This window comes from Aquarana catesbeiana, linkage group LG05 (genome assembly GCF_042186555.1).
Source record: "Aquarana catesbeiana isolate 2022-GZ linkage group LG05, ASM4218655v1, whole genome shotgun sequence".
Taxonomy (NCBI): Eukaryota; Metazoa; Chordata; class Amphibia; order Anura; family Ranidae; genus Aquarana; species Aquarana catesbeiana.
In genome coordinates, this window is record NC_133328.1 from 288,158,021 (window position 1) to 288,175,664 (window position 17,644).

Genomic DNA, 17,644 nt, shown 5'->3' on the forward strand with positions numbered 1-17,644 from the left:
CTGAGATGGGGAGTCTGCTGATGGAAGGAGGAGGACTACTCCTCCGAATCCCTCTCAGAATGGCTTAGACGGAATGGGTTGAAAAGATGGGTGGTCTATTTGGGTCCTGTAAAGGACAAAAAATGCTGAACCCCTGCCAGATAAGTTTTGATTGTGCCATACGACAGCTTCAATTGAGAACGACAAAAAGCCATGAAAGCCAGCAGGTAACAAACGTCATGACCAAGGAAACCCAGACAGGAAGACCTGAAAGGTTTCCCAGGCTGTGACATAAGCCTTCTAATGGGGCGTACACACGGTTGGACTTTGACCGGACTGGTCTGACGGACACCGACGGACCAAATCCGGCGGACAAGCCAATCGTGTCTGGGCTTCACCGGACCTTCAGTGGACTTTTCCAGTCGCAAATCTGACGGACTTTAAATTTGGAACAGGCTTCAAATCTTTACGTCGTAACTCCGCCAGACCTAGAAATCCGTTCGTCTGTATGCTAGTCCGACCGACAAAAACCAACGCTAGGGCAGCTTTTGGCTACTGGCTATCAACTTCCTTATTTTAGTCCGGTGTACGTCATCACGTACGAATCCGTCGGACTTTGGTGTGATCGTGTGTAGGCAAGTCTGTTCGTTAGAAAGTCCGTCGGAAGTCTGTTGAAAGTCCGCTGGAAAGTTTGTCGGATCAGTCCGGTCGAAAGGTCTGCCCGTGTGTACGCGGCATTAGTGTTGACTGATATAGATTTAATCAATCAATGCAGCAGTGTTGGCCCAATGGGAAACTAATCCATCATCAGAAGAGAGGACTGCGGGGATGGCGTGGCACAGGTATCTGCTTCTGGGATCTGTCGAAAAAACAATGGGCAGTTAAACCGTGACAGAGCATCTGCTACCACATTCTCTGCCCCACTAATGAATCTGCAATGTATATGAAAATGAAACTGCAGGGATAAACAAATCAGCCTGCGAACGAAGGACATGATGATTTACAACCTAGATCTACCTTTGTTGAGGATCTCTATGGCAGCTTGATTGTACGTTGAGAAAACAACCGTTTGCCCTGGCCACAACCTACCCCACACCTGGGCTGCTGGACACTATAGGATAGATTTCAAACAATGCAGAAGACTCTGTCAACCCTGGGCTGGCTAAGATCTCCTCCTTGAGTGCCAAAAATGGCAGGAAAACGGCAGTGGCCGCTGCATCCATCACAACCTGAGGAGAGAATATGGACTCCGCGGGGATGAACATGGCAATCCCATTCTGCGTAGGTCAGCCAAAGCTGCAGCATCCAGCTTTACCCGAAAGTCAGAGTCAGGGGCTGACAAAAACAAAGCTAACAATCTCAAGATGAAAGACCTTCCCTGCGCAATGTTCCTCATCGCAAAATTTAACATGCTTAACAAAGATTGCAACTCCACCTTAGAACAAGCTTGAGAGATAGTAAACGAATGGATACAATCTCTGATTCTACCAAGCTTGTCTGCAGGTAAACTAGACTGCATGACCTGCGTATCCAGGGTTATCCCCAAAAAGGTGAGAGCCGTCACCGGGTCTTCCAGCTTCTTGACTGCCAGTGGAACATTGAGTGCTGCAAAAACAGATACCAATTTCCATAGATCAGCAGGGGCCTGCTTGGAACTCTCTATAAAAGGAGGAAATCATCCAAGTAATGAATGACATCATGACAACCTTCCACATGAGTGAGAATCCAAATGAGCGTCTGTGCAAAGGTGTCAAACAACCAGGGGCCGCTTTTGGAACCAAAAGTGAGCTTGGTGGCAAAATAATACAATCCCCTCCACTTTACCCCATGCCACTGCCAAAGTGATGGTAAGATTTGAAGAAGCTTAAAAAGGCATCTGCTATGTCTGCTTTGGACAGCCAGGCACCTTCCCCAACCCTGATGATTCGTTGGATGCCTCTGTATCTGCCGCTGCTGATCTTAACCTCCCTGGCGGTATGATTATTTCAGATTTTTGCGTCTCAAAGTGGTACAATTATTTTGCATAGAAATTTGGCGTTTTATATTGTAGGTCTGTAATTCTTAGCAATAACACACTTATATCTATCCACCAAGAGTCTAGTAGATATCCCGGGTATGGTGAAGTTTTAAACACAAAATCATAAAATTATATTATAAATAAATATAAATAATTAAAAAAAAAATAAAAAAAATAATAGTAATAAAATAAATTTCCCCACGATTCACTATCGCTCAATTCTGCAAGTGTTCTAATTTATCATCGCTGTTTTCTAGCTGGTCTAAAGCCACTTGTGACGTAAAGGGACATTTTTTGGTTGCTATGGACAATCTCAAGTTTCCAGGCAGAAAGAACAGAGATATAGATAGATAGATAGATAGATAGATAGATAGATAGATAGATAGATAGATAGATAGATAGATAGATAGATAGATAGATAGATAGATAGATAGATAGATAGATAGATAGATAGATAGATAGATAGATAGATAGATAGATAGATAGACATTATAAAACTGCATGCAGGGCATGGGCTAAAGCATTGGGGACATAAGGGAAGTGAAATGATTTCATACAGTACTGTAATCTGCAGAGAGCACAGACAGAGTTAGAGAGACTAAGCTCCTTGGCACAGATGGAAAGGGCTGGAACAGTTATAATAATGGGGGATTTAAACTACCCGGAAATTGACTGGAGTAATGGCACTGCTGGGACAGTTAAAAAGGGCAAAAATTTATAAACCTATTACAAGACAATTTTATTGAGGACCCGACTAGGAGTGAAGCTCTGCTGGACCTAGTAATCTCAAACCATGCAGGGCTTATTACCAATATTCATATAAAAGGGCATCTGGGTATCAGTGACCATAACATGATTTCATTTAATGTTAGCTGTAAGCAACAAAAACATACAGGTAAGATAAATACACTTAACTTTAAGAGAGCATATTTTTCAAGGATGTGGGCGCTGCTCTCCAGGACTTAGACTTGGAGGCAATATTGGCATCAATGGACATGGAACAGAAATGGGCATTCTTCAAAGTGACTGTATGTAAACTCACTGCAAGTATATTCCCATGGGCAATAAGTTTAAAAGGCTAAAAATAAAAGCTGTGTGGCTCACGGCCAAAGTTAAAATAGCTATAAACAAACAAAAAAAAGAGCTTTTAAAAAAATATAAAAATGAAGGAACGCTATCATCGTTTAAATGTTACAATACATATTGTAAAAGATAGTAGGACAAACCCCAAAAAATTCTTCAAATATATTAATAGTAAAAAGGTCAGGTCTGAGCTTGAAGGCCCTTTACAAAATAATCTAGAGTGGGTGACGGGGACAAAAAGAAGGCAAATTTATTAAAATGCTTTCTTTTGCTCTGTGTACAAAAAGGAGCATGGGGGAGCTCATGTCCATAATGGAGGTGGTATTGACACAGCCACAAATGATCCACAATGGCTCAAAAGGGATATGGTCCAGAAATATTTAGGCAGAATAAAGGTGGAAAAAGCACCTGGACCAGATGGCATCCACCCACAGATCCTAAAAGAATTGAGCTCTGTCATTTCAAGGCTATTGTTTCTAATTTTTAGGGACTCGTTAATGCCTGGAATGGTATCACTGGATTGGCGCAGGGCCAATGTGGTGCCCATATTTAATCACTTCCCTACCCGGCCATTGTCAAATGACATCCACAGATGGGATCTCCCATCCTGGGTGGACGTCATATGATGGCCTGGGCTTCCCTGCCGCCTAGGGGGCGCGCGCGCCGCGTTGCTCGGCACCCGGTGCGTGTGCTCGGCGGCCGCGTTGTCCGCCGGGCACCCGCGATTGCCCGTTAACCGGGCCGGACCGTGGATCTGTGTGTGTAAACACACAGATCCATGTTCTGTCAGTTGAGAGGAGACCGATCTGTGTTCCCAGTACAGAGGAACACTGATTGGTCTCCTCCCCTTGAACGTCCCCGCCCCCTACAGTTAGAATCACTCCCTTAGGAAACATAATTAACCCCTTGTGTCCCCCTAGTGGTTAACCCCTTCCCTGCCTGTCACATTTACACAGTAATCAATGCAATTTTATAGCATTGATCGCTGTATAAATGTGAATGGTCCCAAAAATGTGTCAAAAGTGTCCGATGTGTCCGCCATAATGTCGCAGTCACGAAAAAAAAAAAAAAATCGCGATCGCCGCTATTACTAGTAAAAATAAATAAATAAATAATTAAAAAAAAAAAAAAATGCCATAAATCTATCCCGTATTTTGTAGACGCTATAACTTTTGCGCAAACCAATCAATATACGCTTATTGCGATTTTTTTTAACAAAAATATGTAGAAGAATACGTATCGGCCAAAACTGAGGAAAAAATTAGGTTTTTTTTAAAAAAATTGGGATATTTATTATAGCAAAAAGTAAAAAATATTGTGTTTTTTTTCAAAATTGTCGCTCTTCTTTTGTTTATAGCGCAAAAAATAAAACCGCAGAGGTGATCAAATACCACCAAAAGAAAGCTCTATTTGTGGGGAAAAAAGGACGTCAATTTTTTTTGGGTACAAAGTTGCACGACCGCGCAATTGTCGTTTAAAGTGCGACAGCGCTGAAAACTAAAAATTGGCCTGGGAAGGAAGGGGGTAAAAATTCCCTGTATTGAACTGGTTAAAAAGGGATCAAAGTATTTACCAAGTAACTATAGACCTGTTAGTTTAACTTCTATAGTTGGGGAGATACTGGAGAGTTTAAAAAAAGACCACATAGAAGAGTCCTTGCTGGAAAAAAATATTTTAAGCAACAGACAGCATGGATCCACGAAAGGAAGAAGTTGTCAAACAAACCTGATTTTTTTTTTATGAGGAGGTGTCAGGATGCATCCATCAGCAGACAGCCTCGAAGATTTCTAAGGCACAGAAAAAGATATATTCCTGTTTCACACAGAAACCGGGCTTTGACACATAGATGTGCGCATGCGCGAACAGGAGAACAAACAGTAGCCGTTGCGCATCCCTGTGCGCTATCGGCGCCTGCACGCACCCCTGTCCGTCAGCGCGCGCGCCCACGTTGGCGCCAAACAGTTTAAGTCCAGTTAGTACCTGGCCTGGTGCTGCCTTGTCTTCAGCTTCTGAGTATCCAGCACCCTGTGAACCTGTATCCTGATTCCTGGCTTGTCTTGTAACCTTCCCTTGAAATCTGCCTGTACCGACCCCGGCTTGTCCTGTGACTAATCTTCTGCTTTCTCCCTGGCACCTGCACTGCTGATCTGGTTTGACCTGGCTTGTTCCTGACTACGATCCTGCCTGCACCTAGTACCCGATTTGATCTGCCGTGAATGACCCTGCCTGTCTGACCTTGCTACTTGTCGTTGTCATCTGCTAGTCTCCTGCGGAAGCTTCCCTGTGTCTCTCCAGCATGACCAGAACCAGCCGCCCTGCTGCCACCTATGGGGAGTCCGGAAGCGGTGTATGAAGCCACGAGTGGAAAGCTGCACCAGAGATGGAGGAGTCAGGGTCTGCAGCGGTGGGGACAGGCACAGGCGCCAGCAAAGCTCAGGTAGGAGCAGCGGTTAAAGTCTGCCTTTTTTCCTTTACCTGGTGTTTGGTCTATCCCTTTTTTTCTACCCCCTAGTGGCAAGGGGCCTGTCTGGGCACTAGAGGCTGACTGGCTTCTTCTTAGTGCACCTGTGGGTGATTCTTGTGAAGCTGAGACTGGGTCTCACTAAAAAGGTCCCCTGGTTTTTTTCCCCCTTTTTGTTTTTTTCTCTACAGGCTAAAAGCTCTGACCCAAAAAAGAGATGTCCTTCTTGCAGGGCCAAAATGGAAGAGAATTCCTAGAAGAGAAGGTTGCAGATAAACAGCTTGGTCCTATTGGAGTGTCTGTTACCGGAGTCCCATGGTCCCATTGGAGCGTTTGACACCTGAGCCCTGACGGATGCCTATACATGCTACACCTTGCTTGATTACATGAAAAAGGCGATTTTTGACCCTCTGTAATTAAAGGGTCCATTCCTTCAGGTGAGAGGCCATCTTATCCCTTGGTGGAGGGCTGCCTGAATCACTTTTCTGCAAACGGGTGTCCGCTCGCACTTGAGGATGTTTCATTGATTACTTCTATGGACTTATTTGCTACTGTGGTGGTTTTTAATGGTTTTTTAATGTTCTATTTGGATTTTAGCGCTGCACTATCTGATGTTTAATTGTATTTAGGGATTTGTTCTTTGACCCTAGTGTTCAGCAGCTTCATTACGCATATATACCACTTCGCGCTGATTTATCATTTTCTATGAGCAATTTGAAGCCAGCAATGGCCACATCATGTGTAACCAGAAATCTGGAATACTGGGTGAACCAACTTAGATCACATATAGTGGCAGATTCCCCTAAGCAGGAGATCTTAGATTCCTTTCCTACCCTGATCTCTGCAGTTGCTTATATTGCGGATGCTTCGGCTGAAGCAATCAAAATGTCAGCTAGGTCAACAGCTTTGACAAATGCTGCAAGAAGAGCTTTATGACTAAAAACCTGGCCATGTGATACAGCTTCAAAGAGCAAGCTTTGTGGTATTCCCTTTTCAGGTGACCTTCTTTTTGGCCCTGATCTAGATAATATCCTAGACAGAACTGCTGATAAAAAGAAGTCCTTCCCGGTCAAAAAGAAGAAGCAGGCCCAAAACGTCTTTTTCGACCTCAAAAAGCTCAAGAGCAGGACAGTAAGTTTCAGGGGAGGAGGAAAAATTGGTCCGCACAAAAAGCGAGGGGTAAAGGCGGAATTCTCTTCCGTCCTCCTTCACAGGCCGAGAAATCGCAATAACTCGTCCCTGCGGGTTGGTGGAAGATTACGAGAGTTTTTTCCGCAGTGGTCAGGGATAACTTGAAATCAGTTTATTCTGACCACTCTCTCGCAGGGCTATACTCTCGAGTTTTCCAGAAGCCCCCCAAGAAGGTTTCTGATAACAAATACCCCTCGAGATCCAATAAGGGCCCTGGCCATGAAGTCCTCTCTCGAGGAACTGATGCAGGAGGGTGTAGTAATCCCAGTGCCACCAGAAGAATGGCAGGAGGGGTTCTATTCTCATGTCTTCCTGGTAAAAAAACCAACAGGAAGATTTCGATTAATTTTCAATCTAAAGCCGCTAAACGTAGCTATCAAATACAGAAAGTTCAAGATGGACTCAATTTTCAATCATGGCGTTGGGTTGCTTCATGGCGTCAGTGGATTTAAAAGATGCATACCTGTATATTCCAATCTCGTCCCAGTCCCAGAGGTATCTCAGGTTGGTGGTAAGGATGGAAGGCAGGATTCAGCATCTACAATTCAGAGCCTTACCCTTCGGGCTATCATCCGCACCCCGAATTTTCACCAAGGTGATGGCAGAGGCCCTAGCTCCGCTTTGTCTTCAAGGAATCGCAGTAATTCTTTATTTAGACACTCTGCTATTTTTCGCCCCCTCAAGAGAGGAATTGCAGAGCAATTTAGGCAGAGCATGCAGCCATCTGGAGTCTCTCGGATGGATTCTAAATCTCCAAAAATCTTCCCTGGACCCATCTCAGGAGATTCGGTTTCTAGGGTATGTAATAAATTCTGTAGATCAAAAGATCTTTCTTCCTTCAGAGAAGAAGGAAAAAATCCAGGATACAGTGTCTTTATTGCAGACCAACCAGGATCTGACGGTAAGGCGGGTCATGTCAGCTCTGGGTGTTCTGACTTCATCAATGCCGGTTGTTCAGTGGGCAAGGCTACACTTCAGACATCTGCAAGCCTTTCTTCTAAGATCTTGGGATCACAATTTGGAATCCCTAGAATCAGAGGTGAAAATTCCAACTCAGGTGAAGAGGTCACTATGGTGGTGGAAGAGGCAGGATATCCTATCAGAGGGGTTAGTCTGGGCTTTTCCGATCGAAAAAAGACTGACAACCGATGCCAGTTCCCAGGGTTGGGGGGCCCACCTAGGAAAGGGTTTCACTCAGGGAAACTGGTCCAGGAAAGAGGCAACAAAGTCCTCAAACTGGAGAGAGCTCAAGGCGATTGACTTGAAGTCATTTGCTCAGGATCTTCAAGCTCAGCATGTTCAAATAATAACAGACAATGCCACGGCTGTGGCTTATATAAACAGGCAGGGAGGCACAAGGAGCAAATTGCTGCAGGTACTAGCAATGAACATTCTTCTGTGGGCAGAAGGACACTTGCTGTTCTCTATCAGCAGTCCACCTAAAGGGGTCTCTGAACAAGGTGGCAGATTTCCTGAGCAGAAACCCGATTCAGGAAGCAGAATGGTCTCTGAACCCAGAAGTTTTTGCTAGGATTTCCAAAAAATGGGGTCTGCCAGAGGTGGACCTGTTCGCCTCAAAGGAGAATGCCCTGGTTCCTCAATTTTTTTCCATAAACAATCACGACGGGTCACTAGGGACAGATGCTTTGGCGTATCCATGGAAATTCTATCTTTGCTACGCTTCCCCCCATTCCAGTTAATCCTAATCACGCCCTTTTGGCCAAGAAGGGCCTGGTTTTCAACCGTTCTGAGAATGGCGGTCAAGCCTTATTGGCATCTGCCCCTCAGGCACGATTTACTATTACAAGGTCCCGTAAATAATCCAGAGGTAGCCACTTTGGCTCTCACAGCCTGGTATCTGAAGAGCAGCTAATAAAAAGCAAGGGCTTTTCCAACTGGTTGATTTCAACACTAGGTGAGTAGGAAAAAGGTGACTAGGGACATTTATTCCAAGGTCTGGAAGGTTTATAATACATGGTGTAATTCACCTGCCCAGGACCCAGGGAGTCTTGTTATTCTAGAATCTTTACAGGTTGGAGCTGACAAGGGGCTAGCAGTTAGTACCTTGAAGGTGCAGGCTGCTGGGCTAGCAGTGTTCTTAGAAAAATCTGTGGCCTCAAATCCATTGGTAACCAGATTCTTTAGATCTCTTATGAGATCCAGACCAGCACCGCTTAAGGTTTTTCTTAAATGGGAGCTGTCGATAGTCCTTCAGTCTCTAACAAAGAGTCCCTTTGAGCCTTTGGAACAAGCGCCACTCAGATATCTCACTTTTAAGTCTGCGTTTCTGATTGCCATTGTCTCTGTACGCAGGATCAGTGAGCTTAACGCTTTATCAATTAAGGAACCCTATTTGTCTATTTTTCCAGATCGGGTTATACTTAGGACAGACCAGAAATTCTTACCAAAAGGTAGCTTCAGTACAGAATCGTGTTCAGGACATTATACTTCCAATCTTCTGCCCTAACCCAACAGGGGAGAAGGAGACTTGTTTCCACATGTTGGATGTCAGGAGGACTTTGTTATGTTACTTGGAAAGAACAAAGCTCTTTAGACGTTCATCAGATTCACTGTTTGCGCTATTCTCGGGCAACAGGAAAGGTTGCCAGGCTTCTAAGGTTTCTTTAGCAAGGTGGCTGAAACTATCCATTTCAGAGGCTTATTCGTATGCAGGTGTGTCTCCACCAGCAGGAATTTGTGCACACTCAACAAGAGCACTAGCAGCCACTTGGGCAGAGAGAGCTGGTGCCACCCCTGAACAAATTTGCAAGGCGGCAACATGGTCAAGTTTTCACACATTCGTGAAACATTACAGGCTGGACCTCGCATCTGCTAGTGATCAGGCGTTTGGCAGAAAGGTCCTGCAAGCTGTTGTCCCGCCCTAAGGGGGTAAGTCTCTGTTATCCTCTCAGGTGCTGTCCTGAAAGACGCCTTGGGAAAAACCAAGTTAGACTTACCGGTAACTTGTTTTCCAGAAGTCTTTCAGGACAGCAACATCCCACCCTATTGTATTTAATATACTATGCTGTGACTAACCTATGTGTTTATGTGTTCCAGCCGGGGCCGGAGGTTTTCTCTTCTACAACTGAGGTATGGTAGGGAGGTGCCTCCCTTTAAAGTTCTGGAGGAAGAAGGTGTTTCCTATGGTCTGGTGGGAGGAGTCACTATCTCTCAGGTGCTGTCCTGAAAGACTTCTGGAAAACAAGTTACCGGTAAGTCTAACTTGGTTTTTCCCCGCTAGCTTATGGATACACTTAGGTTTAGAGTGATTCTGAGGCAATTTATCATTACAGTATCTGCATCTCTTAGAGCTGGAAGGGGCTTTAGAATGGCTGGTGACCACCAGGGCAGTACCGTCCTCCCCTATAGGAGACACATATGCAAGTTAGAAAGCAACGCCCCCCCCCCCTTCTATGTCCCGCAGGAGAGTCGGGGTCCCCCTCCCCCATCATTACCCCTTCCAGCTTAGGTCGACTCACCCCCTGTGGTCTCCTCTGATGCTGCGGCTGCTGAGGGCCTCTCCTCTCTTTCCATCTTGTCACCACTGCCAGTGCTGCACTTCTTGCTGAGACTGATGCTGATGATCCGGTAAGAGAAGGATTTGCTCCACCGTTGGTCAGACCTCAGCTCCCAGCTCAGAACGCCGTTGCCATGCTGAAACCCCGGACCGGAAGTGACCCAGGGAGGCGTGACGACGTAATTTCAGGCGCTAGGGAGGAAGCCGAGTCATTTCTCTTCCTGTCATCAGCAAGATGGTGCCGAATCCTCACAGCCAAACGGCGCCATCTCCCACTGACAGCCACCCGCACGACCTTCTGCAGGAGTGCCAGGAGTATGCCGTACCCGGCACTGAGGGAGCACCGACAGGTAAGGGAGAAGGAACAGGAAAATGGTCCCTGAAGTTCTGGGTACCCCACTGTACCACGGGTCCTTCAGCTCTCGGGGGGGGGGGGGGGGCTCTTGCCAAAACTGCCGCCCCCCCTGAGAAAGTGGGGAGACCCCCCCAGGAAGGACAGGCCCTAACGGACCCAAAGACTTCACAAGCCTGCGGCTCGGCTCCCAGGGGGAGACCACCAGCCCACGGCTTCAGGTCTATAAGAAAAAAAGAAAGAAAACGGTTTCACTATGGAGAAACACAATCAAGAACTGAGGAGCACAGGGAGGGACGGAGGTTTTAACCTCTTTGTTGATTGTGTTTCCTGTCAGGTGGGACCAGTCATCTCTCAGGGTGACGTCCTGGAAGACGACTTGAGAAAAATCGTTTTTTAGTTTAGTGTCAGCGTGTTTTAGGTAGAATAAAAAAGAAAAATGCACACAATTATTTCTGGGGCCTATTGGGGGTACAAAGAACATACTCATGTGGTATTGCTATGATCATCATTGGTCTTGTTCTTTGGCGGTCACACCAGGGAGCAATGCTGTGTACTGCAATGTCTCTATAGCGGAAGGTACTAGTGTGCTGGTCATGTGACCTGTGGACACTCAGCCTTAGTCCACTGATAGAGGAAACATCTTTTGAGAGGTGGAATGCAGTTGTGCCTAACTGAGGGATAACCTGCCAAAAGGGGACACCGCCATTGGAATACAGCTACTACGCCTGTTACCCCTGCAGGGATTAGGCGCTCTGGTGAGTGCAGGCACAAGTGGGTTATGCGGAGGAAAGTGGGGAGCACTGGAGAGCCACCTTCATTTTGAATTTGTGCACGGATCACGCTCACAGACTGTTATTTAATAGTGTATAGTAGTATACACATATAGATTTGTTTGGGACTTTTTCACTTTGACATCAGCATTTGTCACTTATATATTTTTTATTCTTTGATTGTGTATAGTAGCAGGAAATGTGTTTTGGAATTTATTGATTTTTCAATTATGTTTTATTCAGCTCACATGTAGCTACATTTTTTCTCAGTAACTGATTCACGCATTATTTAGCACGCAACACATATCATTTGTGATGTGCTTTACTATCACTGCCATACATGAAAAATGTGAAACTATATGTATCTAGGATATATAATTTTTTTCTCTACACTTATATATTTTTCCTTAAAGCGGTGGGTAACCTTGAAGAAAAAAAAAAAAAAAAAAAAATCACCAAAAATCCTAAAAAAAAAAAAAAAAAAAAAAAAAAAATAAAAAAAAAAACTTACCTAAACCTTTGTTGCTAGACAGTCTTCCTAATCTGCCTCTTCCGCAGTGTGTTCTGCTCCTCGGTGAGCGGCCCCGTTGTCTTCTGGGAACTGTGTGTGTTCCCAGAACACCACGGGGCCATTCACAGAGCGCTTGCGCGTGTGCAGTAGGAAACTGGCAGTGAAGCTGCAAGGCTCCACTGCCTGTTTCCCTTACCTAGGATGGCGGTGCCGGGACCCGAGAGCCGAGGGACGGGTCGGCCTCGGGCGGCCGACATCGCAGGCACCCAGGACAGGTAAGTACATATTTAAAGTCAGCAGCTACAGTGTTTGTAGCTGCTGACTTTTAATTCTTTTTTTTTTTTAAGGCCAGAATCCCGCTTTAATTTCTGTTTCATACATATTTATTTGAAGCACCTTGCACTTTTATGGAGAGCTGTTAATATTTAAGTAGTGTAGTGGACTCACATTTAATTAATCATTTGAACAGTGCCACTTTCCCTGAAATAGATGTTTTCGTTGTTCTAGGACCCCACTTAGGTGGTGTTCCTTATTAGGGGGGCTGCAGTTCTCTCTTCCTAAGCGCGGATATCTGGTGTTTTTTACTATTGTGTCACATTCTGTTTATGCTGAGGATTCACAGATATAGCATGTGCACTTTACACATTGTCATATGTGCCTATATTCATTTAGTTGGATATTATGGTAACACCCAATTCACGTCATCATTGATTTAAGTGATTTTGTCATTCTATTGTATTTTTAGCACGTACACTTTTACACATATACATATACCTATATTCTTTTGTTTGAATAGTATGGTAATTTCAGCACTTTTTTGTGTGTATGTTTACTTTATCTCAAGGTTTACTCCTGGGGGTATACATGTTCATTTAGTGCTGTACATTTTTCACTCATATACACCATACAAGCACTGTTTGCTGTTAGAAAGATCTCAAAGCTGCAGCAGGAGGAGGAATAATTATAATACTGAATTACAGCAGAGTACAGCAGGTAAAATATATAAATTATGGACATGCGTCTACAGTTCGGTAATGATTACATAAAGCAAGTAAGGGGAATATGTGCATCTCCTGTTGTGGCTCTAGGGTTGTTACTGACAATGTGGCTGGTTGGCTGCAGAATGAGAGAGTGTGATTTAAGTTGAAGGGGGCTTGTTCACATTTAACATGTACACGCCTAGTGTACCTCCCACATTCACTGCAATTCTTAAAGCACGATGGGGAATGTAGTTTCATTATAGTGTAGAGAGGACAGGATATGATGTATCCCTGTTGTAACAGCTCCTTCCTGGCAGAATACATGCTGCATTTTTTGAATTACAGAGAGGACTTCCTGAAATCTCAATTAGACTTTTCTCTTCAATGGTAAGGAATTTCACAAATATAATAATGGTTTAGTGTTTTGTGTAGGGGGCTGTACTAATGGGTGATTTTCTTTGCCGATCCCGGCGTTCTGCTTTAAGGTTTCCTTACCTCTTTCTGTTTCCCAATAAATCTTACTTTCCTGTAGTCATTTTCCTCATATACCTGAAAATAAAGAATATTTATTGACAACCATTTAAGTGTTCTTTAAACCTGCAATACTGATAATACAATTATTATATTTAGAAGATAGATTGAAAAGATAGTACTAAACAAACCCATATAGCATTATAGCTCACACCTAATGTTTTTAAACCTTTTTAAATTGTCCTCAATGAAAATGTTTTTTTTTTTTCTGGCTGCTTTCATATAAACCTATTTTAAAGTGGAAGTAAACATTTCTTTTGCACTTGTGCCTACAGGTAAGCCTATAAGAAGGCTCACCTGTAGGTACCATGAATATCTCCTAAACCTGCACGGTGTAGGAGATATTCAACACTGCATCCAGCCGGTAATGTCACTGGTGTATGTCCTCTGAAGTGACGGCATACCCGTGCTGTCCCTTCAGACCCCTGTGCCGCGGTCCGTGCATGCGCACAGGAGTGACGTCATCGCGGCACGACCAGATAGCCGGAGCACGCAAACCCAGAAGACCAGGTGAAGAGGGCTTCATTCTATGGTATTTCATAATGTGCATACTAGCACATTATGCATTTACCTTGCAGGGTTTTAAATAAATAAATAGGTGCGGTTTACTACCACTTTAAGGAAAATGTACAGACTGCCACTGCTGACCTCTTCTTGCAAAAATGTTTATTATCTGGCTCTTATGTCAACAGGCTGGCCTTCCCTCCAAATTCCCCGTTTACACCTATTTTAATAAAATATAAAAGGTGTATGTATATAGCCACCTTTTTTGTCAGTTTAGCCACTTTTTCTGTCAGTTTAGGATGGTGTACACAAGGGTTAAAACCCCTGCTTTTACTGTGTGTACCATTGAAGCCACAGCTGGGCGCCCACAGTTGCAATGCCGGCACCGCCGAACGGAGGGGGAGACGAGCGGGTCTTCTATCCCCCGCATCGCTGGACCGTGGGACAGGTAAGTGTCCGATTATTAAAAGTCAGCAGCTGCAGTATTTGTAGCTCCTGACTTTTTTTTTTTTTTTAAATAAAAGGGAACTCCCCTTTAAGTTCATTTTTTTTCCTCATTAATGTACACACAGCACCCCATATTGACAGAAAAACACAGAATTGTTGACATTTTTGCAGGTTTATTAAAAAAGAAAAACTGAAATATCACATGGTCCTAAGTATTCAGACCCTTTGCTGTGACACTCATATTTAACTCAGGTGCTGTCCATTTCTTCTGATCATCCTTGAGATAGTTCTACACCTTCATTTGAGTCCAGCTGTGTTTGATTATACTGATTGGACTTGATTAGGAAAGCCACACACCTGTCTATATAAGAACTTACAGCTCACAGTGCATGTCAGAGCAAATAAGAATCATGAGGGCAAAGGAACTGCCTGAAGAGCATAGAGACAGAATTGTGGCAAGGCACAGATCTGGCCAAGGTTACAAAAAAATTTCTGCTGCACTTCAGGTTCCTAAGAGCACAGTGGCCTCCATAATCCTTAAATTGAAGACATTTGGGACGACCAGAACCCTTCCTAGAGCTGGCCGTCTGGCCAAACTGAGCTATCGGGGAGAAGAGCCTTGGTGAGAGAGGTAAAAAAAAGAGGAAAAAAATGAACTTAAAATTATTTTAGCAAATGGCTGCAATATAACAAAAAGAGTGAAAAATTTAAGGGGGGTCTGAATACTTTCTGTCCCCAATGTATATCCAGTGCCGTTTATAGACGCTACTGGGTAAATAACAGGTTGCTGACCCACGGTTTATTCCCTTGCCGACTAGCCGCATTACATATAATGCGGCCGGCCTGCTCTATTGCGTGAAACAACGTACCTGTACGTCATTTCGTGCAATAGCCAGTGGGGGCGCGTGCGCGCTGATTGGCCAGAGGGAAAGACAATCAGCGGGTCCAGTGGACGTGAGGTCCGTCGGCCACCCGCGATCGCTCCCCAGAGACACAGAACGCTGATCGGGCAGTTTAAACAAGGCAGATCACCATTCTGACAGGAATGAACAGAGCGATCTTGTGTTCCTGCTAAGCAGGAACACGGATCTTTCTGTTCATTCAGTGAGTCCATCCCCCACAGTTAAAAAGCACCCCCTAGGGAAACACTTAACCCTCTGATCGCCCCTGGTATTAACCCCTTCCCTGCCTGTGTCATTAGTACAGTAACAGTGCATATTTTTAGCACTGTAATAATGCCACTGGTTCCCCAAAAAAATGTCAGTTAGGTGTCCGACTTGTCCGCCGCAATGTTGCAGTCCCGCTGAAAAATCGCTGATCGCCGCCATTACTAGTAAAAAAACTAACTTTTGCGCAAACCGATATACGCTTATTGGGATTTTTTTTTACCAAAAATATGTAGCAGAATACATATTGGCCCAAACTGATGAAGAAATTCGATTTTTTTTTTTTTTTTTTTTATTGGGTATGTTTTGTAGCAGAATGTAAAAAATTTTTTTTTTTTTTCAAAATTGGTCGGCGTTTTTTAGTTTATAGCACAAAAAAAAAAAAAACTGCAGGAGGTGATTAAATACCACCAAAAGAAAGCTCTATTTGTGAGGGAAAAAAAAACAAAACAAACATAAATTGTATTTGGGTACAACATCGTTCGACAGCGTAATTGTCAGTTAAAGTAACGCAGTGTCGTATCGCAAAAAATGGCCTGGTCATGAAGGGGGTAAAACCTTCCAGGGATGAAGTGGTTAACCACTTCAGAACTGCACTATAACCAAAAGCTACAGTGAGGCTCTCTTGTTCTGGGAGGGCGTCCATGGATGTCCTCCCAGAAGCATACCCCCTGGGGCGCGCATCTGGCGCACTCTGATCGCGGTAAAGAGCCAATCACTGTGACCCTTTACCATGTGATCATCTGTTTCCAACCTCAGCTGATCACATGTAAACAAACTTGCCTTTCCCCACGTGCTGTCACACCGTGAGGAGAGACGGTAACCGGCAAGTATAAAAGGGGACATCTAGGTTCCGTTCACACTGGTGCAATGCATAAAACCCTGCAAATCCAGTGGGGGTTCCCGCATTGCGCCTGAATCGCCAGCGGTTCACACTGCCCTCTGCGAACCGATACCAGTGTCAATACAAAGTTAATGACACCCCCAGATCGGTTTGCAGTGCGAACTGTGAATTCAGACAGGAACCAGATTGCATGGGTGTGATCCGATTCTGGTGCGGACAAAAAAAAAAAAGTCCTGCACGAGTTTGGTCCAAATGCGATGTGAATTCAGCAATAGTGTTTGCATGGCTGAATTTGCATCGCACAAACATCGCATGTGATCTGTACAGCAATGCAGTGTGAATCACGTGCAGTGTCTTGCATCGCACAGTGTGAATCGGCCCTTACACAGATAATCAGGGCACTGATTATCAGTGCAGCCCCATCAATGAAGGGGAAAAATTCCTTATTTGCAAAACTGTATAACAGAAACTAAGACAATAGTTTTCTTCAAAATGTTGTGTCTTTTTTTGTTTGTTTAGCAAAAATACAAAACCCAGTGGCGATTAAATACCACCAAAAGAAAATGGTCTAAAAGGAAAAAAAAAAAAAAAAAAAAAAAAAAAAGAAGATAAAAATTTCATATGGGTACAGTGTTGTATGATCTCGCAATTGTAATTCGAAGTGCGGCAGCTTGAAAGCTGAAAATTGGCCTGGGCAGAAAGTGCCCAGTGTTGAAGTAGTTGAAGGCGTACCCAGGTGAAAAAGGTGGTTAAGCCCCCACTAACATCAGGGGTCACGCAGGAAATTCCAATTTGCTTCAATGAAAGACACAAGGGGAGAGGTGCCTCTGGGTGTAGATATAGGCTTGAAGAAGGAGCACGGCTGCCATGTCACTCGCAGTCTGTACGCTCAAAAAACTTACCTGACATCATCTCTCCTTGCCTGCTCTACAACTGCACCCCAAGCCTCGTTTTCAGTTCTCGTCCACTGCCGCTGACTTCTACTACTTTGCAGTGTCTACATCGAGCGTCCCAGCAAGCAGGGACAGATTGGTGAAACTGACGGCTACCCCCATGTTGGGATATTTTAAACCAAACGCAGACTGATGACTTCACAAATGTGAGTTGCCTGTGTATACTAATTAAGTGTTCTTGCATAGCAAGACCAGTTACTGTTATCTCACATATATATTATTATTCTTATTATAGCCAAATTTACCACCCTAACTCCTGCCACAGCTTTTACACTACATAGACAGTAATATACCGAAACGTGCGGATTGTTCCCGATTGGAGTGCTGTTACTTTG

At 44.3% G+C, this 17,644-nt stretch overlaps 1 protein-coding gene across 1 annotated transcript in view; it reads right to left on the reverse strand.

Moving 5' to 3' along the window:
- Nucleotides 1-17,644, reverse strand: part of NDUFS6 (NADH:ubiquinone oxidoreductase subunit S6) — a 31,585-nt gene that overhangs the window by 10,447 nt on the left and 3,494 nt on the right. The window contains exon 2 of the mRNA XM_073630772.1: nucleotides 13,360-13,413. Within this exon, the coding sequence (XP_073486873.1) occupies nucleotides 13,360-13,413 (54 nt within the window). The remainder of the gene's footprint in view (nucleotides 1-13,359; nucleotides 13,414-17,644) is intronic.